Consider the following 21,862-nt stretch of genomic DNA (forward strand, 5'->3'; position numbering starts at 1 on the left):
TTTGTCGTTCGCATATCCGAGGATAAATCAAGAACACTTAGCAAGCATCAGGAAGGTATGAGTCTTTATGTAGATGGAGATCTGAGCGCATTTTAATTGAAAATACATATATATAAGTTCCAGAACTACCACCTTTTCTTATTAAAGACCACCATTTCTTAAGTGAGCAATGTCAAGTGAAGACCTCTCATAATAGAAAATTATTTGTTGCTCAAATGTGGTTGATATTTATGGAATATACCATGTGTATTGATCCTCGGAAGGAAAAAAACTATAGAAGGTTCAGAGCTAAAAATGGAATGTTCAGTTCTATTTAGAATCGGTATTTACCATGCAGATGGATAACTTGTCCTGTATATGATGAAAGAGTTAGTGCTACTTTTTGACACGAAGAAGCCAATTGTGCCAAATTTATAATGAGCTTCGGTTTCTAGGCATGCAGAAAATGAATGTATATGCATCTCATACTATCCACGAATATTACTACAGTAAGGTTCTAGTTAAGAGATCATTACTTTTCTGCTTTTAAATTTGAAAGAATCACAGAGATGAAGTTTTAGGCTTACTATCCAGGAACAGAAGGACAGAAATACTTAAAATGACTTCAGTAGAGTAAAGGTTATGCTTTCCTACAGCAGAAATGAGATTGATTTACTGTGTCCTTTCATTACTTTACAAAGATTTAAAAGAGACCACTCTTGTAGCAGCGGGTTCTAAATGCATTTGGTTTAAAGCACTCAATGATGAATGAAAAGGAAAATCAAGGGGTACATGAAATAAAGGTAATCAATCATTTTATATTAGCTAGGAGAAATTCAAAATTAGAAAGGCAATGGATTTAGTCTGAGAGAGTTCTTTTAAACATTCCCCATAGCCTTTAATATACATGACCCCTTAAGAATGAATATTGTCACCAGGTACATTCTTCAGTTTATTGGCGGCTGCTTTATAAAGATTTATCCTTTTAGGTTATGAAAAGTATTGATGTGCATTGTGCAATGCTATTTTTTTCTCAGAAAAGAACTTTAGTATAGCCTACATAAGTTAGGGTTCACAATAAATTTAAGATTGTTGAATAATTTTGACTATCTTACAAATAATATTTCCACAAAATGGCAATAAAGGAGACCTTCCAATTTAGTCATTTCAAACACACACGGATACTGGCATTCTTAAATTGAGATGGCAAATATTAAAATTAACCCAATATTCCACTTGTAAGAGTAATACCTGCATATTGGCAAGTCTGAATACTGAAAGTGTATGCTTTTATAACCATTAACTTGGTACACATACAACTATTATTAATAATTCTATATCTCAGTGCTCCTTAAAATGGTTATTACTGATAAATATCGGTTGGTGCCTTGAAATACTCGTTTTTTTTCTTGACATGGGAATTTCACCTGTCATTGTAAATACGATACCTCATTTGAATCTAAAAATTAAACAACCTGTAATCATGAAGAATATTTCAAAAAGATTCACATAAACCAGTTGATCACTTGCCATTAAAAACAATCCTCTAATCATAATAATCAGCTTATGCCAGCTGATCAGGACTTGAAATTTTTCCTTTATCTCCTAACATAATCCTGTGTGTTGTGTTGTTCAGGGCCTGGAACTTGACTGTCTTTGGGATGATCGGCTTAGTTCCTGCGTTCACTGTTGGCTTGGGGAGGTCTTAAAAGCAGACATCAACTGAGCTTCAGTTTTCTTTAACTTTTCTATCAGAAGGTGGTGTGGTGGCTTGAGGAACTCCTGGGTCCTGCTTTGGCAAACTGAACTCTTTAGTCTCTCCTGAGAAATGTCTTTTTTATGATTTGCAACTTTTTCAGAAGTGTCCAGGATCTCCTCTCTGACTTGACTTCATAGAAGCGTAGTAGAGTGCAGTATTTACCTTCCTTGTACTGCGAACACACTGCACATTCACTGTGATAGGCAGTGATAGCTACGTGTCCCAAGTTTTGTCTCTGAGAAGATGAGAACTACATAGGAGAGTGCTGGACTGCTCAGAAAACCCAGAGATTATTTTATAACCCAAGCACAGTTTTAGTGTGAATGGCGAATAGGAGACCCCTTGCTCGAATTAGCACCAGTACCTTATCTGGTCAACCTCAACCTTGTAATGAATTTGTTAAATTGCAGGCCTTCTTTCTTTGCTCTCACTGAAGGCTGTGTGATAAAAGAGGGTCTAATTAACTTGATTTTCACCATTATATTTGAGTGTAAGGTTATAATAAAAATAGAAACCTTCACTGTTACACATTAGGACAACATATAAAAAAATCTTATTGCAAATTGGAAATAAAAGTTTGTAGCTAAGAAGCCTCTTGTTTAGAAATAAACGATTACTAATTGAACCAGATATTAAAAAGCAGATTACCCTTTGATACAGATTTGAGATTTTTGATAAAATAAGTAGGAGGGAGGCCACTTTTGGCTTCCCAAAAGGAGACAACAAAGTCAAGTAAGCTCTAGTTTATAAGCTGAAGACATATTTTCATAATCTCAAAATTATTATCTTCTGACTCTATATACACTACTATTAGAGCTAATGAATGAATGGCCTGATCAGCTCAGGTCCTTGGATTATGTACACAATTGCATGGATTTTATTGGTGTATGAGCTTCAGCATGTTACATCTCTTGCATGACTACTTAATGCTATCATTTCAATTTCAATTACTGGGCTACCTTGTGTCAAAATATTTTCAACACTTTTCTAGATATGACTTTGAAACTAGAATTTGGAAGTGCTTTGCATTACCCTGAAAATTTCTGTTGCGCCAAATGGCCTTCCTAAGAAAATTGCTTCTGTAGAATTTTTTTTTAAATTAAGATATTAATTAATTGAAATTTCCTTACATTTGTCCTGGCAAATGGCAAAGCCAAAGCTACATACATTGAGACCACTGAAAAGGTAGTCTTTTATTAGAGGCAAGCAATTGAAAGAACACAAGTGGACTATCAACAAAGTTTTCAATAAAGTCAGGAAGCCGGCTATCAACACTTGGGGCTGTTCTTATTGTGTCTGTTATCATAATTGACAGCTTGACGTAAAACCCTATCACATGACTTCTGGGTAGGTATGTAAATGGATAAGAGGTCACTCTTCACATATGCTAGCTGGAAAGGAAACACATTTAAAGGAAGTTTCAGTCAAAATAACGCTATGCAAATGTTTAGCCTTTTGGCTAGTTCTTAAGTTTTTAAAAAACCTCCCGTGGTCTGTTTCATCATTCATTCATTTATTTCTTCACTCACTTTTAGTAGTTATCAAATTCTAGATAAACTAATTAATGTAAAAATAAAATTATGTTTACTGGAGTCTTACATTTCAATCAACAAAATCACAAGGGAAAAATTATCTTGTTCTCTGAAAATATTTACTTTAAAAGATCCAAGTTGAATCAGGGAAGAAGAGATTCTGAAGGTTATAATTATAGCCATTTTAGCCTTAAATATTCTGGGGGGGGCACATGAAGGATAGGGTAAGAAAAGAACAGTGGTAGGCAAACCTGTATCGCTGGTGAGAACCAAGGATTAGGAGTCTGAAGGTTTGGTTTTAGTGTTGACATAAACAGGGCATGTCTGAGTCCATAAACTTTGCTGTCCTGTATCTTTATCTTGGAAAGGAAATGAAGGGGTTAAATCTCTGAAACCTTGAAAGCTTACATTTTACAAGTTAAACTAGTCTCCATCTGAAAAAAAAAAAAAAAACCCTCTTCATTTGCTAATACTTAGGATTTATGGCCAGTTATGTTTATGTAGTTCACAGGCTATGCATACCCATTGAACATAATTTTGCTGTCCTAATTAAATTAAATATCAAGAAGCATGGGTTTCAGAAATTGACATTGGACCAGGATGATCTTGAATATCTTTTTGTTTTTAATGTGTTACATGTCTTATTTATAACAGTTTCATTCTGAACATTCTGCTTGTTCATTCAGTCCATTTTATTTGCTCCATAGTGAGTAATTAATGAAAACAATAAAATAAGACTCTGTTGACCTAGGAGTTAGAGGAGAGTTTGAATATTAGAGTATTAATCTTTTTAAGCACCCCCTCAAAAGCACCTCAACCCCTCAAAAATCTGTTTCCTAGAAGAAGCTATCTGAAGAAATGAAAAAAAAAAAAAAAAAAACCCACAAACCTAAGAATATAAAACACACCTTTTGAGATAGTCCCTTGAGGGTCACTGTAAACTTTAAAGAAAAAAAGTGAGAAGGTAAATTTGTCTGTGTTGATTATTCTGTTTACAGTTTAATGGTTTATTGGTTCAACTGAGAGCTGTTGTCATCATGAGGGACTGTTAGTACATAGGCCTGTTTGCTGAGTCTAGCAAAATAGAACATTTTGCTTACCTTCTTTCTTTTGTTCCCAAAGCTAATTACTAAGCATTTAACAAAAGCCCCTGTTTAATAACAATGGAGGGCCCTCCTTTGAATAAACAAAATCTTTACTCTGAAATCACAAGCAATATTGATTCCTTATGGCTGTCAGCTAGGTACACAACTATGTGAGTGTAGCCTAGGAAAGGATAAAGACCCAAATCTCAGGTGTTTTTGGTTTTTTTTCTTATGTAGATTTTTGAAGGAAACTGCTTGGACCCATCCTTGTAGGCAAGGAACGAGGCTCTCATTCCAGAGATGTGATAGAATGCCGTCCTAAGAACTTAGGCAGGAAAACTTGACCTTCACTTCTTCCTTAGTTGTTTGGACTTTTTCAACCTTAACCCTTCACTCATAGCTTTTCTGGAGGACGATCTTACTTCCTTACTTCACCTTCTGCTTGCTTTTGGAATTCTGGGCATAATTGTTTTAATATAAATTTTACCTCAGTTTTCTAAACAATTTAACTTTGTATTGGTACATGCGTAAAATTAAAGAATTAAAATTATTTATGGGAGTATGCATTTCTATGAGGATATGCATATGCACAGGTCTGTCATAGGCTATGTTACAGAAGTAGGAATTGCCATCCACCTCCATTCAGACACTCAACTTTCACAGACTAAATTTCCAAACTAATCTGTACCCAGTTTTTTGTTTGTTTCTTTGATTACTATTGGAGGAAACAAGTAATTTCCCCTTTATTTTTTTTTTTAAGAAAATACTTGGAAAAACCATTACAGTGTTATTGAAGCCTATGTACTCCTTAAAATTAAAGTCTTAAAATTTAATTTAAAAGGAATTGGTAGCTAAATTATATAACACTGACTCTTTCGCAGGACAGAAACTGAGGAATCATCACCCCAACCTCAAATAGCATGATCACCTCTTATTTTAAATTTATTTTAGAGCATGATGTAAAAGGTTTTTGCTGTTGGGAATAGTGACTTATACTAAGAACATTTAACATACCCCCAAAAGAAGCTTTAATATACCTAATATTAACCTTTTATCACCTAGAATCTAGTCAAACTTTGCTGAGTCAGCACAATCTTCTTGAAACATAGTCTTAGTAATTGACCTTATTAGGAATAATGTCATGGAAATCTTCAGTGAAGAGTCATTTCTATTTTAATTATTCATTTGTTTCCCCTGCACACCATCACCTTTAAAATTTCACTCCATCAGGAAGTTCACTAATTCAAAGATGCTTTACACAAAAGAAGGTTAATTAATAAATTAAGATAAAAACATAAAGAGAGAGGGTCTTGCTATAGTGACCTGGCTTAAGTAATTTATAACACATAAGCATGTATAAACAGGTCTCCTCAAAAAATTCTGGAAATGTTGATAATGCTATCCCACAATCTAAATAAGTGTAATTTATATTTTTCATTTTCAGTAACTGAGGGAAAATTAATTCAATACTAATTAATATCCTGCCAATTTCTTTGGCATCTAAATTATTGCTGACCACTATGTTCAGTGATTGTTTTGTATACATTTCATCATATTTTCTGTTTGGAAAAAAATTATCCCTATTGAATTTTTCTTAAGTATGGATGAAAATGAATACCTATGGTCAGGTTTAATCCCTTTGGGACTACTCTTAGGAAAGAAAAGCCCCAAAATACATGGATTTTAAATATTACAGGTGTGGCCAAGGATGGCCCACTTGACATTTTTTAGGATGGTAAACAAACTAATAAGCAAAACATTAGCAACATGAACAACAAAATACAAAACAAACTAACAAGCAAAACATTAACAACATGAACAACAAAATGCAAAGCAGTTTACAACCATATCCTTCCAGACAAACACAGTGTTCCTGTCATTGTGAGACAAGTCAGTTAATCAGTGAGTAATATTTAGGCTCACCTGGCTTTGTAAAAACATTGTTTTCTGAAGATTTCTCCAGTCTAAGCTGAGAGCCCCACAGAAACTCACCAGTTTGCAGAATTATCATGAGCTCTGCCTGAATATACTCCTCCAGTCTTGAGAATGTTTAATTGACTGAAAACTAGGAGTTCCTTTGACTAGAGCCGAATCAAAAAGTGGTCCCTAAGGTAATCTTTACACAAAGTCAAATTTTTTTTCCAACTGTTTTTAGATCTTTTTTCATAGTACTGCTTTAGGAATATGCATTTTGAAACAGTTGGCTAACTGTTACTGTAAAAAACAAGATTGCCCCATCACATTGCATTTCTGATTAGATGATCCATATTGAGAACTTTAAAAAAATCTTGCCATAAAGTTTGTTATCCGTTCAGTTTTAAAACTAATCAAGCATACATTTTTCTCCATTATGCATTAAGTATTATGCTCCATTTTAAGAATATTTTTCATCCTAATTTAATTTCTTTACTGGTTTATGGCTCCTTTATGAGTACATTCTGAGAAGAATCTGCATATCTATCAATCTGTTTATCTGACCATCTATCTACTGACCTACCTACCTACTTCCCTACCTACCTACTTATCTTAAAGGAATTTTTTCAGTTCTTTATAAAATTGCTTTCACCTAAAATATCAATATAATGAAAACACATGTTTTGGAAATTTTAGATGGTACATTTGGAGACTCATAGATCTGTAGAAAAGAGTACAAAATGATTATTCTAAAACTCCAGAATCACTATTACTTATAAAATGTGTAAAAACTCATTGGTCTAACAGGAAAAGTAAAGGTTCTTAATAGCCAATTTTGTTTAGCCATAGCATTATCCAAAAGGATTACAATAATTCATCATGAGTTTAAAGGCACGTTGGCTGCAATCGTCACCTTGTAGAAATCCTCACAGAAAAACAGCAAACAGGGTTCAGCGGATTGCTATGAGTAAGTCATCCTTTCAATGCAAGATGCAGTTAATTCACAGCAAGGCTATCTAATGATTAAAGACCATGATTTTCTAGTGGGGTTTCCCCCCCTCCAAAGCCAGATAAGTTTACTTTCTTAAGCATAAAAATAAGCAATATATCTTTTCAATAAATCTGCTAGCACTGTAGGGCAGCTGTGAACCAAACAGAGCTGGATAGGGTTACTCGAACCCTCTTCCGAAGGGCAGAGCTGATGATTCCGAGATCTGGGAAGAATTTGTTTCAGCTTGTACTCAGTGCATTCCTGGCTCTATTCAGATATAGTAAAGTATTTTAAATGCCATTACTCTGAGTTTAAAATAAAATTAGAAATTCTTATCAGCTCCTTCTAAACAGTGCGACTTTGACTAAAGCAAAATTAGGAAACATCTAGAACGGAATACTCTGATGCTTCTAAACATTAGCTAGGGAGAGTGTATAAGGTGGGACCTTTACTTCTCTAAACTGCATGTCTCCTGTGTTTTGCATACTGCATGCTTAAAGTTATTGATTATTTTACTCAGTGCAGATTATTTGGTATGTTGCATAAAAAAAGCTTTTTTTTAGTTTTCTTCCTAAAATATATCTCTCTATTGAATATTAACGTTTGCTTTTATTTCAGCTCAATTTGTACTCTAATAATGGCTAATTGTTATGTTCTAAGCACTCGTTTCTCTTGTATGCTTTAATTAATAGAGCAGCATATTGCTGTAGCTTTTTCTAAAAGAAAGAGTCTAGGAATTTTACTTTGCAGAGTAAGGTTTTCTTTTGCTTTTTTTTTTTCTTTAAGTTGCCTCTTAGGAAAGTAAGGTTAATGCCATGTACAGTACTGGTTTGCATGTGTTCATTTAAATACTAAAAACTGTAGTACTGCTCGATCCATATCTGACTGCTAGGTTTCAATTGACAGCTGAGGATTTGTGACTGGACCATGAATCAAAACGGCAGGCATTTATACCCCAGTACCAGTGAGGATACATTGGGAATTACTTGGCAAAGGTAACATTTTAATTATTTCCAACCCTACACTTACACCTAAAACTTACGTGAGCTATAGTGTTTGTTTTTAACTAGCTTTACAGAAAATATATGTTGAAAATTTAGTTGTCTTGGCTATACCATCCCTCTTTCCCTACCCTCCTCCTGTATTTCTTTTGTAAATGCAACTTCAGATTAATTTGAGACTATAGCATCTGCTCATTGATCATTGGAATTTCTAAGTGCTGTCAAATGTTTTCAACAATTTATAATTTGGGGGAGGGGGCTGGGTGAAGATTTGACACTTAGATTTCAGGACCTAAAAAATGAAATCATAGTATTAGGGAAGAGTTTTTAGCTATTTGAGGTCTAATAAAGCATTGGCTTTTCACATTCTAGATTCTTCTCATTTCAGTTCTTTCCTCTACTGCTAACTTGAAACCGTCTTACCATTCAGTGATTCCCCTATCCGAGGGGAAAAGCTACAAGAAAATGTTCAAATTAGATAACTGTTATTTAGCGGCACTCATTAGTTTTGGAGTCAGAAGATTGTTGAAATCAATAGCTTAAGAAGGAATTTGGTTTAAATAAAGTTTTTAACCTCTGTTCATTGATATGAATCATTGAGAACTGAATTTATTTGGTTGACTGAGGAAATGATCCTAAAACTTCATCTTCAAAACTAGTTTTGATATTGTCTCATGTATTGGTTTTGGAAAGTAGTGCTAAGTCAGCCTCTTATGTATTATTTTAATAAAGAACAAATTGTATCAAATTGACAAATTAAATAATTAAAATTCATGGTATAATCATATGTAATAAGAGATAAAAATTTCTAGAAAGGAGTGAGGGAATCCCATAAAGAGTTCACCAAAAGCAGAGCCAACGTAATTTTCCAACACTGCTATGATTCTAATGCCTATCGGAAAAGTGCATACTCAAAAATCAGTTGCAAATGGGCTTCCCATCTCCATTCCATTTGATAGAAGCTGTTGAAGAGAATTTAAAAGACTTGAATTAACAGAATGTCCACTTTTCCTTAGGCGAAAACTGAGAAAACTACTTGAATTCTGTTTAAATGATCTGATTAAATGGAAAGAGAATTAAATAATCTGACTTTGTCATAATGGCCTAAAGAAAACATCAGGTTATTTTTGTCGTGGCTGTTGTCTTTTGTCTTTCACGAAAGGCAGTCCCTGGAGACTCTATAATAGAAAAGGTCAAAGCAAAGAAGGTGCTTTGGCTTTGCTTTGTTGTATTTGGTTGTGATTGTTTGTTGCCGTTACTTTCTTGGTCCCACCACTCCTCCACTGTGGCCTCCTTTTCTGCTTTACACCAATCCTCCTGGGGAGGTGTTTCCATGTCAAATGCAGCTCCTTTTGCAGGACTGAAAATGGCAGTGAGGCCAGAGCCAGAGAGCCATGCACGTGTAATCAAAGCTGGAAGATTTCCCCGTCCTCCTCCCTCCTGGCCCCGTCCGCACCCTGATATGTAAACATTCCCTTAGGAACCAAAGGGACTCACTCCATCGGAAAGTTTTCACAAGACTTATTAGCTTGCTACCCTGAAGGAGTTTTGTTGTTTTGACCTTAGAATTTTGTGAGCTCTATGTGTGTGTGTGTGTGTGTGTGTGTGTGTGTGTGTGTGTGTTTTGCTTGCACCCCCTAAAAGGTGAATTTTTCTGTGTAAGGTACTGCAGTTAATCCAGAGTGAAGTCTATTGGTGAAAAGCTCATTTCTTGAGCCAGGGGGGGCTCAGCTCTTGGGAGGGTAATAGGTGAAGAGTTGCTTAAGCTGATCATAAGGGTACTGTTGTGTCTGTGCTTTGTCCTCCAATGTGGACAAATGACACTGTTGCATATGTGAGTTATGTGGGTATAAACAAATATAGCAGTTAACTCCCTAACTGGCTTGCTTTCTTGAAACTATAGCCAGAACATGGCTTGTACTATCAAGTATGAAAGAGCAATGTAATTGAATGAAAAAGAAAGCCGAAGGACAATCCAAGAATAATATAAACAGAAGTTATTTTAAAACATTGGAGGGAGTGCTTTATGCAAAAGAGAAACTGGATTTATTGTTTCATTCTCTCTTCTTTCCCTTCACCCCTTTCAAGAGAAGCAAAGCCACAAGTGAGTGGCTGTATGTGTCTGATGGCTTATATAAACATAGAAGAAGCCTTCAGATGGCTAAAATAAACATGCACGTGTTACTGAAGGATATGTTTACACAAACCATTTGCTCAACCTCTGAAATAATGAATAAATGAAGATTTCACTGAAATAATTGGAAGGATTTTTGTGTCTCTGCTGATGCCATAATTGAATGGCACCAAAGAGACTTTTATCAGCTCTTTTCCATGTTACATGTGTTAGCAGCTCCTTTCTGTGAGTTGAATACTTCATTCTGTAGTTACTTTACACATGTTTTTGTAAGAAATTGTCGTTTATTACTGCAATTCTAGAGAGTTGCTTGATTTCCCAGGAGAAATTTGGCAGCCAGTAAAGAGTATTTGGATCTGGTTGGTCGGGGGAGGGGGGGTGAGCAAAAGGAAGGGGTAGGAGCAGTCACTTCATACATAAAACCTTATTTGCATAACACTGTCCTCAACCACTTACCACTTTCCTTGCTCTGCCCATACGATGGCATTTGTAAAATATATGTCCTCAGTGATAGAAGAACAATAATAATCTTCAGTATTGGGTTACAAACCATGTTTGTATGTAAATATATATGTGTGTATATGCATATAAGATGCACGTGTGTACACATGTGGGTCACACATGTGTGCACACGAACATATATGTGCGTGTATACACACATACTTACACATATGGCACATGTATGATGAGGAAACGCAGTATGTTTCCTGTCCATCGGTAGCATTAAGAGTTAACTCTTATTTCAACATTACACTTAGACCATCCCTACAAATTCACTAGGTTAGCATTTCCTACTTTCAGTTTGTTATCTTGACACATAACTACGGCACAACAGCTGGGTTGTTCCTGGAGTTCCTGGGGGGAGCTTTATTCTCAGAGTGCTGAATTTCCTTTTCAGCTGTCAGCTCTTCAGTGTGTTCAAAATGTTCAACTTTTTACACACCGTTCTGGGCCCCTAGCACCACTCTGGGACTATGATAGAAATGCTGATCAGGTAGATGCATGGAAGAATCTTTGGTTCAAGGAGGAGAATTGCAAAAGCCAAAAACGCATATGCACATTGTAAGGTACTAGGGCCACTAGCTAGTGTTGTTTTTTGGGTTTGAATATTCTTTTTAAAAAGATTGCTCCATTTTCATCAAAAATTATTTGCACCTGTTATGAAATAAAAAATGTTACTGTTCTTGAAAACACCCTGGATCCAGTGTTCTCTCTCTCTCTCTCTCTCTCTCTCTCACACACACACACACACACACACACACACATTCACACAGTATCAGTGTGTCAGTGATCTGGCTGTTGAAAAATACATTGGGGTTTGCAGTAGTTTTGCCTAACTTTCTCCATATATAAACAAAGCTTTGCACAACACAACATTTCCTTTTTATCTAGGAAACTCTTCAGAACACTTCCTAAGAAATTAATTGTATTCCAGCCAGACTTGCATGCTGCCATCCCACAGGAAATGGGTCAGCAATCCATTAAGATGCCATTAGATAATCTAATTTGGAACTTAATCTCTAAATTAACCATGCTCCATACTTGAAGCATACTTGAGAGAAAGAAAAAAGTTTACGTTTGAATCGATAGGGGAGCCGAAGCGTGAAGAAGGCTGTTTGTTTTTTCTGTAGCTGTGGTCACGTCTCAAGCCGTCTGGTAACCAGGAGAAACCAGACATGATGTAATTCCAGATTGAACTTGAACTTCAGGGACTTAGGATAGGGGAACAATGGACCATAGGAATCAATAATGTCCATTTTCCACATGATTATGTTTGGAGCTTTAAGTTAACCTTTATGGGAGAAGCAGCAGGTTCTGCAGTGTGACCAAAATGAGATGATCCAGAGACAAGATGTTAGAGGAAAGAAAACAACTTTTTCCGTGCTATTTTCTGAGCAGCACTGAGGATTCCAGCAGGATTAGAAAAGTTCCCACTCTGCAGTAAACCGGTGGCCTGTTCAGAGCACTCTTTGTTCGCTTAGGTAGGACAAACTTAATCTTATGTTTCCTGTCAGATGATTTTTGGCTGCACGGATTTTTGGGAGAGGGAGGAGCATGATTCAGAAACTTCCCAAATGTAAACCTTGCTTAACCCTTTGCAATGCAAGAAGTTCATTACACACCTACTTTATTTGAAGATGTTTTACGTAAAGTGCCAGGTTTATATATGCATTACGTCCGTCAGGAGTCCCCTCCATCAGCAGCCGCCAGCGCCCCTTTTATGAACTGACCTTTTTTGCTTTACATGTTTGCAAGTGCTGTTTAGTAGGTATATCGTGAAATTTTTCAGCCATATTTACTTAGATAACAAAGCATATGAATGAGTAAATATGCTAATAAACATACGAAAAAGAAAAGACAAAAGCCTGTTTAAGTGCAAGGAATGGAAGAACACACATTTTGAATATTTGGAAATTTGTAGAAAGTTACAGTTACTCCCTCCTTAATTTTTGTTTTACGTGAAGGAAGAATTTTTTTTTTTTTTTTTGCACATGTGATTCTCTCTGCACGTATATTAGCAGGCATAATATAAAAAATGTGTTGAGTTCCTTAATCAGTTGTGATTTTATGATCCTGAATTCTGTTACAAAGAAGTTCTGCTGTTTAGAGGTGAAATTGTACAAATAACACTGATTTTTGTTTTTAAATGAAAATCCCTTGGGAAAGAACAGGTTTTTTGCTCTTGTGTAAAACTTAACATTTCTTTTTAATTTAGTATGCCTTGGGTGATTTTCTCTAGTGAAAGGCACTATTTGGGAGCACTATTTTTGTAGAGAATTTTGTCTGCTGTTAGAGACTCACATATGCTAATAAGGGGAGCAGGCGCACTGGTAACAATAGCATTGAAAGGAACCCAGGGGTAGAGAGGAATACAGACCAGAGAAAGGGTGGAAATCCACATGTCGGGTTCTCTGCTGTGGTGCAGTGTGTGGGAGGAGCTCACATAACTACTGGAAGCCTGATCATGCAAGATTTTTTAATTGGCTGAAACCTCCCACAGCCACATAAAATGTTACGGTTGTGTGCATGTGTGTACAGTGATTTATTTACAGGTGGCCACCTTTGTAGTAACTATCTTTCATTTTCAGTTCTAAGGCATGAAAAGTATCAAACATAATTTTTTTTTACAAATCGACTAAGTTTGGCCTAACTAGGGGACTTGTATTTTTCTTACGTTTAAAGTACGCATTTTAAGGAAATAGATTTTTATTACTTTTAAGTATACCAGTTGCTTTGTTGAAGGGTCTTCTAGGACTTTGTAAAAGCTTTTTGCTAAAAGAGTACAGTATTAAAATGACCACATTTCATATTTAGCTGCAGTAAATATGCCCTGTTTATTTAGCTGCCCTGTGCTCTTCATTAGATAAAATATTTCACTGGCAGAAGCCATTATTTCACTTAGAAGCTGCTACTGTTCACACAGGGTAAAGTTAGCATTCAATCCAGCATACTCCAATAACAAAACACATCTGAAACAATTGAATATAAATTAATGAGCTTTGATGGCCTACCGTTTTGATATGTTATTTCCAAAATCGTTGGTCCCCAAAGAGTAGCAATAAAGAAGGCTATTTACCTACTTAGTTAAGAAACAAATACGTTTCTTTTTCATTACTATGAAGTGCTATTGCTTGCAGTTAGAATAATTCCATGAGCCACCTGCAGTTTATGATATTTGGTGTTTCCCAGAGAGCCCACAAGAGTACTTTGCAGTTCAGGTAAGAGCTGGCCAGGGAGCTTTCCAATACAGATTATTACAAATAGTAATAATCATTAGAAATCATCTTGCATGCAAATAGGATCATTCAGATAGCAATAATGATCCTTAAAAATGGGGGAAATAAATCGAAGAAACCCAAGACCTGTGTAAAGCACTTTGTATATTTTACTTCTAGTTTAGCCTCATCGGAGGTAGAACTCAAGAAGCAAATTATTGACATAGAGCCACATCTGTACATACAGGAACAAAGGCAAATATTGTATTCAGCTGAAAAGCATCTGGAATTGGACAAATCAAATGCAGTTATTTGTGTTAAAATTTGGACTCCAGAGTTCTACTTCTCTGGGAATTTCGGTGTTCTCAATGATATGGACCTTAATTCTTAGAATCTCTTATATAATTTAGGGACAATATAAATTCTTGACCAGTGATAAAAGTAAAGAATGTTTCACAAAAGAGGGAAGTGAGGTGATGTGTAGTAGGTAAGAATGTAGACCCTAGAACCTCACTGCTAGAGTTCAAATCCTGGCTTCTGTAACTTCATAACAACTTGACTTGGGCAAGGCACCTAACTTTCTAGCTCCAGTTCCCGCCTCAGTAAAGTCGGAATAAAACTGGTACTTTTCTCATAGATTTATTATGAGGATTGAAAATCCGTAAAACAGTCCCTGGCAAACAATGCACACCATGTAAATACTAGCAACTAGCATATTTCCTAAGTACCATTTTTTTGTTCCTAATACATTAATAAGTTTACAATCATATTCTTATTATGTAATAATGTATAATAATTCTTAAATATATAGGTTCTTAAATACTACCCATATATTTCTTCAACTGGCGTAAACTCGCATGTTTTCCTATGACACCATCTATATATAGCATTTGTGCTATGTTGAAGTAAGCAGACAGTCCAAATGCATACATAACACAATTCAGGACGGTGTGGCTTTTCTAACTTAATTAACACTTAATTAACCTACCCATGATTGGTTTTTCCAGGTAGATTTTAACTATTACTAGAGGAACTTGTGCATTTTGGGAGAGAGATACCAATACCGACTTGTTAATTATTGTAGTGATAAAATTAGGAATGTTTTGCTAAGGAAGCAAATAGTTTCTTTTTGAGGAATATCTCAAACAGGTGCAAAGGAATTAAGGGCAAATCCTTCTCTTAAATTAAGGTAGTTATTTTGCTTCTTGTTATTGCTATCTATAAGTAATGTAGCTCCTAGTAGAGTTGAGGTATTCCTGAATGTATGAACTTCTTTGTGCTTCATTTTTATAATATTTTTTATGCTTCTTGAAAGAGTACTTACTATCTTTGAAGTAAATATAGCAGTCTTAGGATTAAATCAGTATGTGACATCTCAATAGGCAATATTACTATTCCCCTAAAAAGTATGTGTGCTGGATCCTTTCACATTTTATAAAATGCTTGACAAATGGGTTACCCAACCCATTATCAGATAAACACAGGTTAGTATAAATGAATTTTGCCATTCTTTAGAGAGCTCTTATTTCAAGACATAGCTGAAGTGAAGCCTTTGACTTTGTTTGGCTCCTTACTCAACTTATTACTCCATACATGTTTACTTGGCACTTCATGGTTCTTGGGTGGTTACTGAGGTAAAAGCCCAGGGCCCAATTCTTTTTGGCCTAGAAAACACAATCTTGCATAATTTTAGAAAGCACCACCATTAAATGTTGACTTGCCCAGAGCAATTTTCTCTCTTTCGTTGAATGGTATAGAGTCTGTTTACTACTTGTATGTGCAAAGACCAGCTCCTTTATCCAATTTATCCAAGGATATGAAATATATAAATAGTGTATCATTTTTAAAAGGAAGAAATGAGTATCTTCTTACCCTGTAATCCTCACCGTAAGGTCAGTCTAATACAGCTTCAACTGGATTTGTTTTCAGAGGATATATATTGAATTTCAGAGTTGCTTGATCACCCAGACCAAACACATATTCTCTGCACAAGTCTACTGCACCATATTTTAGGTTACGATCCAGCTCTGTGGGGGCGTGGGAAATTCACTGTCTCCTCAAGCAAATATTGCCTCGAAGAAACTCTGTTCAAAAGTTCTTTCTAATGTCGGATCAATGTCCGACCTCCCAGGGAAACAGTGTAACATAGTTAAAAGGCCATGGGAATCAGAACTGATTCATATCTGAAATCTAGGTGAGTAACTTGGGGCAAGTTAAACCTCAATTTTCTCATCTGTGAAATGGGAACAATGGCAATCTCAAGAGTTCACTGAGAAAATTAAGTGATGTAGCATATGTAGAACACCCAAAATGGCATCTTGCTCGGAGTAGACCCTCAGCATGGTTATCTTCTGAAAGTTTCTCCCTGTATGCTAATTTTTTCCACCTGAACTATACAAGTCTACATTTCCTTCCAACTCAACTGTTGTGTCTTCCCTGTCTCCCTCCAGCTGTTCCTCAAGTGACATGATTTGTTGAGTTTCTTCATCAAAGGAATGTCATAGAGTCTGTTTCTCTTGAAGACTGATGCCTGGAAGTGAGGCAGGGCTTCCAAAGTAGTCTGATCAGGATAAAATGGGCTGTCATCTTTCTCTAATCCATCTCAAAGTCTAAATAACTTGTTTCTTTGCTTCTTCCCTTTTGGGAGCACCTATGTCATGCATTTGGTGAGAATAAAGTGAAAATATTCTCCATGATATCAGACATTCTATTTCTTACAATTTTGATTTAACTTACACCTGTCTTGTGTATAATGAAATATCTCATTATATACATAGAGTAGAAGTCATTGGGATGAATTCTCCTTTTTTTTAAGGTACAAAGTATCTTTTTTTGTGCCTGTTTTTTTTTTTAAGTACTTTATATTCTTTTCCATTTTTAATGGTATGGCCTTTATATATTTTCTAAAGATGTGCTTTCAACTTTTAGTTACGCTTATCTTCTGTTTGCCTAAAGAAAAAATCACTTGATTTGACAATGGAAAATGGAATGTAAGCAAAGTCTGTGCATGTTGAAGATCTATTGGCGGAAGTAGCTTACTTTGACCTTGAATATTTTGAGATCTTTTCAGTTATGTGCGCAGATCTCTTAATACATAGAGGCACAGATTATTGGATTGGTCATAAGATAATTCTCTCTCCACTGTGGATTAAAACTGTTAAGCACTTTGCATATAGTGAGCTTATATATGGTGATAAATCTGAATATGTGTGTTTATTTTACCCATACTGGTGATCATTAACATTGATTTATACAGTGGGAGTTAGATATGTAAACAGCACTTACTACATTTTACCTGAAAAGCTATGCAATTTGAGCCATTCTCTTTTTGATTTGAAATAATCTAGGTTATCTTGTTTGATTCAACTATTTTTACACTGTTATCTTAATCTTTGAATTTGTTTTAACAGACTTTTTTTTTCAATAGGACTACCAAAAAGCTCTAAGAAATGCCTGTGCCTTGTAGTTTTGAACCTCACCTATAAATTGGCAATAAGAGACTTGTAAAACTCATATATGATGTCTGCGTAGTGTTAATGTTTGAGATTTATTTCCCCCCAAAGGTTCATAAACAGTATTGACAAATATATTGCACACTGCAATTTTGACATGGTCATAATGTAGGATGGGTGGTTTGAAAGATTGAAGTAAACATCTAGGTGGAATTTGTTAGATATTCTGCAGCTAGAGCCCTGCTAGTCACTAGTATCCATTTGTTTTTATTGAGCATTTTCCAAAGAATAATACATGTCTCTTTTTAGAACCTCATAAGAAAGCTATTGCAAAATAAACCCCGAATTCTTGTCTTTTCTGTCATTAGGGAGACCCACTTCTCTGTGTAAGGAGTCACATCTATTTTCAGTCATTAAAATACACTTTACTTTTCCTAAGGAATGCAATCTCTCAATCTCTTTCTAGAACTTTCTAGAACCCATTTAACTTGGGACTCAATTTTGGGAAGTGATCTGCTTATTGACATTGTCTTTTACTGTCAAGGATTTTATCGATTTCAGTAGGTCTTTTTGTTTTCATACATGCATCCCATGTTGGGTTCAAAATACCAGATACATGTTTTTGTAATTTATTTTATTTGCTAAGAAATAATTAGCATCAGCGATATCCAGACTCTACAAGGATTGATAAGACGAAGTCATTTTCTTTATGGAGCTTACCTTTCAGTCAGTAAGATTATCACAGATACAGGTAATTATGATATGAAGTAATAAATGCTGTAATTGTACTGTGTAACAAAGGGCAGTGAAATTACAGTTGAGGGGAAAATAGTTTCATGATGTATCATATAACATTCTCTCTCGATCAATCATGCAAAACATAGAAACAGAAGATGTGTGTGGGAAGAGAGAAATATGTGAAAATAATTAAGTCTCTTGGAAAAGATTTCGGTAACAACTATTCGAATTCTTTAGAATTATGACTTTCCATCAGATCATGAGGACATAACTTTTTAGTCTGAATTATTCCTCCTTTGAATTCAATTTGATGATTCCCCAAGAGTTAATTTTTGTTAATACTAAATGTCTCTAACTTTAAGCTTAGAGATGCCGATTTTCTTTTTATAGGGGGCCAAATCACAATGTATTCATGCAAGTATGTGATGATTACAAGCCACGCTTTTTCAAAATATATAGTTGGGTGTGATTTGGAACACTTAAGTGATTTGTTTATCCCATCTACCATGTGCTGGTGTTATATTAAATGGAGAACAGAGAGAGATGGGCTTGGTGATTATCATGGAGCTCATAGTCTAATCATAAAATCTCTTGGGCACCAAAGGTCATTGTGAATTTTTTTTCTGTTGAAATATCAAATCCAAAATATGCTCCTACACATGAACAAATAAGACACATTGTGCATGGAGGTATCACCAGAGTAAAAAAAGTTATATGTATCAGGCTCTTTTTTTTTAATCCAAGCTTTTTTTTTTTAAGACAAAATTCTTCCTTCAAGTTAATATCCCATAAAGATTAAAATATGAAAAAAATGAAGGTGTGTCTAGGTTGAAAGTTACAATAATAGTATCCATGTCACCTCGTGGTTTCAAAAGTAAAGAATATTAAATTAAATTTAAGGGCGCCTGGGTGGCTCAGTCAGTTAAGTGTCTGACTTCGGCTCAGGTCATCATCCTGCGGTTCCTGGGTTCGAGCCCTGTATTGGGCTCTGTGCTGACAGCTCAGAGCCTGGAGCCTGCTTCGGATTGTGTGTCTCCCTCTCTCCCTGCCCCTCCCTTGCTCGCACTCTGTCTCTTTCTCTCTCAAAAATAAATAAACATTAAAAAATATTCAACTTAATTTAAAACCTCAAAATGAAGTCTACAAGTCAGACCATGACAAAACAGGGTATGCAACCGTCAATTTGATGTTTTCTTGGTTCTTGGTTATTTATGCAGCTGTGAAGTAGCTGCCATTCATTCTGAGATGAGTGTTGAAACAAACAGTTGTCTTATTAGGCACACCCCAAAATGTACGGTGCATGGAGTTGTTTTGTGATATAAGTAACTCTCAGATTATCTTCCTCCATTTGATACTTGTGTGATGAGAGATCATGCCAGTAGCATTTCGAGAACTCTTCTTTGAACTTCTTTAGACAGCCCCAGATCCAACATGGATGAAATGAGAGTTGGTTGGAGACAAGCTGCTTGTCCCCACAGAGCCCTTCTCCCCCTCCTCCCTTCCAGCTCATCAGGCTCAGAGCCACAGGGATGTGGTAACCTTCCTACTGATGGCAGGGACATGGAGCTCCCAGGCCTCTGGTGCCAGCATTTCAAATGACTTATTATGTCCTGGCTTCCCTAAAAAATGTACTTTTTCTTATTGTAAGGAAAAAGTAGTATCTTTCATTACAGCTTTCAATGGTATTCAATCGGTAAGCAGGTAAAAGACTTAAAACTGAATTGCTTGTGAACCGAAAGTAAAGCAGGATCAGAGCAGAATTGGCAAACCCTATTGTCACTATCATAGATTTGCAGCTTTCTTTCTCTTTTTCTTTTTCTTTTCTTCTTCTTATTTTTTTCATCCAAGTAGATCAGACATTTTAGGAATATATTCTGAGTTCAAGAATCATATGTAAGCCCAATTTGAGCTTATTCTGCCTCACAATTAGACTTACCATGGGGGCGTGCTGGGCTGGCTCAGTCGGTGGCGCGGGCGACTCTTGATCTCAGGGTTGTGGGCTCGAGCCCCATGTTGGGTGTAGAGATGTCTTAAAAAAATGAAATCTTAAAAAAAAAAAAAACACATGTCTAACCTTCCATGAAAGAAATAGACCATGCAGGGTGTATACCTATAATATGTACAATTTGGCACACTTATATTAAACTTAATATGGAAAAAAGTGATAATAGTAATTTGATGCCTGTGGAATTTATATTTCTAAGATTGCTGGAGATTTTAACATTGTGTTTTCTCTTTTTCTCTTCCCTCCTTCTTGCTCCTCTCCGTCAACAGTCCTGGTACCTGGGCTAGCTTGGTTCCTTTCCAAGTATCAAATAGGACCCCCATCCTACCGGCAAATGTCCAAAATTACGGTTTGAACATAATCGGAGAACCTTTCCTTCAAGCAGAAACAAGCAACTGAGGGAAAATGAAATACAACAGTAGTTTAAAAAATTAAAAAAAAAAAAAAGGAAAAGAGGAAGACTGGACAAAAACAAAACTAAACAAACAAAAAGGGAGAAAGGAAAGAAACAGAAGAAAGAAGATACTAGACCAGCAACGACGGCACTTACAATCACTAATTCCCTTAAGGTTGAAACTGTAATGACATAAAAAAAGGGTCGATGATATTTCACTGATGGTAGATCACAGCCCCTGCAACGTAGCCTTTGTTACATGAAGTCCGCTGGGAAATAGATGTTCTGTCTCTATGACAATATATTTTAACTGACTTTCTAGATGCCTTAATATGTGCATGATAAGCTAGTTTTATTGGTTTAGTATTCTTGTTGTTTACGCATGGAATCACTATTCCTGGTTGTCTCACCGACAGAGGCTAGGAGGCGGCATCAGAGGTGCTGGGTGACGGAGCCATGAGCCAGCCATTTTATAAGCACTCTGATTTCTAAAAGTTAAAAAAAAATATATAAAATCTCTGTAGCCTTTAGTTATCAGTACAGATTTATTAAATTTTGGCCCTTAACCCAGCCTTTTCCAGTGTGTAACCCAGTTTGAAACCTTAAAAAAAGAAAAAAAAGAAAAAAAAGAAAAGAAAAAAAAAGAAAAAAAGAAAAAAGGAAAAAAAAAACAGTTTGAACACAAAGGCTCTATGGAAGAAATGCCTCGATGTAGGTGAAGTGTTATCTCTGCATGCAACAGTAAAAATTAATATAATATTTTCCCCACAAAACACTTAACAGAGGCAAGTGCAATTTATAAATTTATATCTAAAGGGGAATCATGATTATAAGTCCTTCAGCCCTTGGACTCTAAATTGAGGGGATTAAAAAGAATTTAAAATAATTTTGAACGAATTTATTTTCCCCTCAGTTTTTGAGGGCATTAAAAAGGCATTAAATCAAGACAAATCATGTGCTTGAGGAAAAAAAAAATTAATGAAAACACAGCACTTATGTTGGTTTAGCTGCAGCCTCCTTGGAGGTAGAATTTATTTATTTAAAATTACTGGTTGCATCAAGAACCCATAGGGTGTACGTACAAAAGGTTCTATAAAATCTGCATTATAGAGACAAAGAGGCAGGCAAATCCATGTCACAAGGGTAAAGCTTACAGTTTACA

The 21,862-nt window shown here is 35.7% G+C and overlaps 1 protein-coding gene across 6 annotated transcripts in view; it reads left to right on the forward strand.

Annotated features, from left to right (window-relative positions):
• Nucleotides 1-21,334, forward strand: part of NFIB (nuclear factor I B) — a 229,456-nt gene extending 208,122 nt beyond the window's left edge. For 3 of the 6 annotated variants that reach the window (XM_039256593.1, XM_039256595.1, XM_039256594.1), the window contains exons 11-12: nucleotides 8,167-8,255; nucleotides 20,576-21,334. In XM_039256593.1, the coding sequence (XP_039112524.1) occupies nucleotides 8,167-8,255; nucleotides 20,576-20,705 (219 nt within the window). In that variant the 3' untranslated portion in view covers nucleotides 20,706-21,334. The remainder of the gene's footprint in view (nucleotides 1-8,166; nucleotides 8,256-20,575) is intronic. The other 3 variants (XM_039256596.1, XM_039256598.1, XM_039256597.1) reach the window with 2 other exon arrangements.
• The last annotated feature ends 528 nt before the right edge of the window (nucleotides 21,335-21,862 follow it).

Source organism: Hyaena hyaena, unplaced genomic scaffold, assembly GCF_003009895.1.
Source record: "Hyaena hyaena isolate Hyena2069 unplaced genomic scaffold, ASM300989v1 scaffold_573, whole genome shotgun sequence".
NCBI lineage: Eukaryota > Metazoa > Chordata > Mammalia > Carnivora > Hyaenidae > Hyaena > Hyaena hyaena.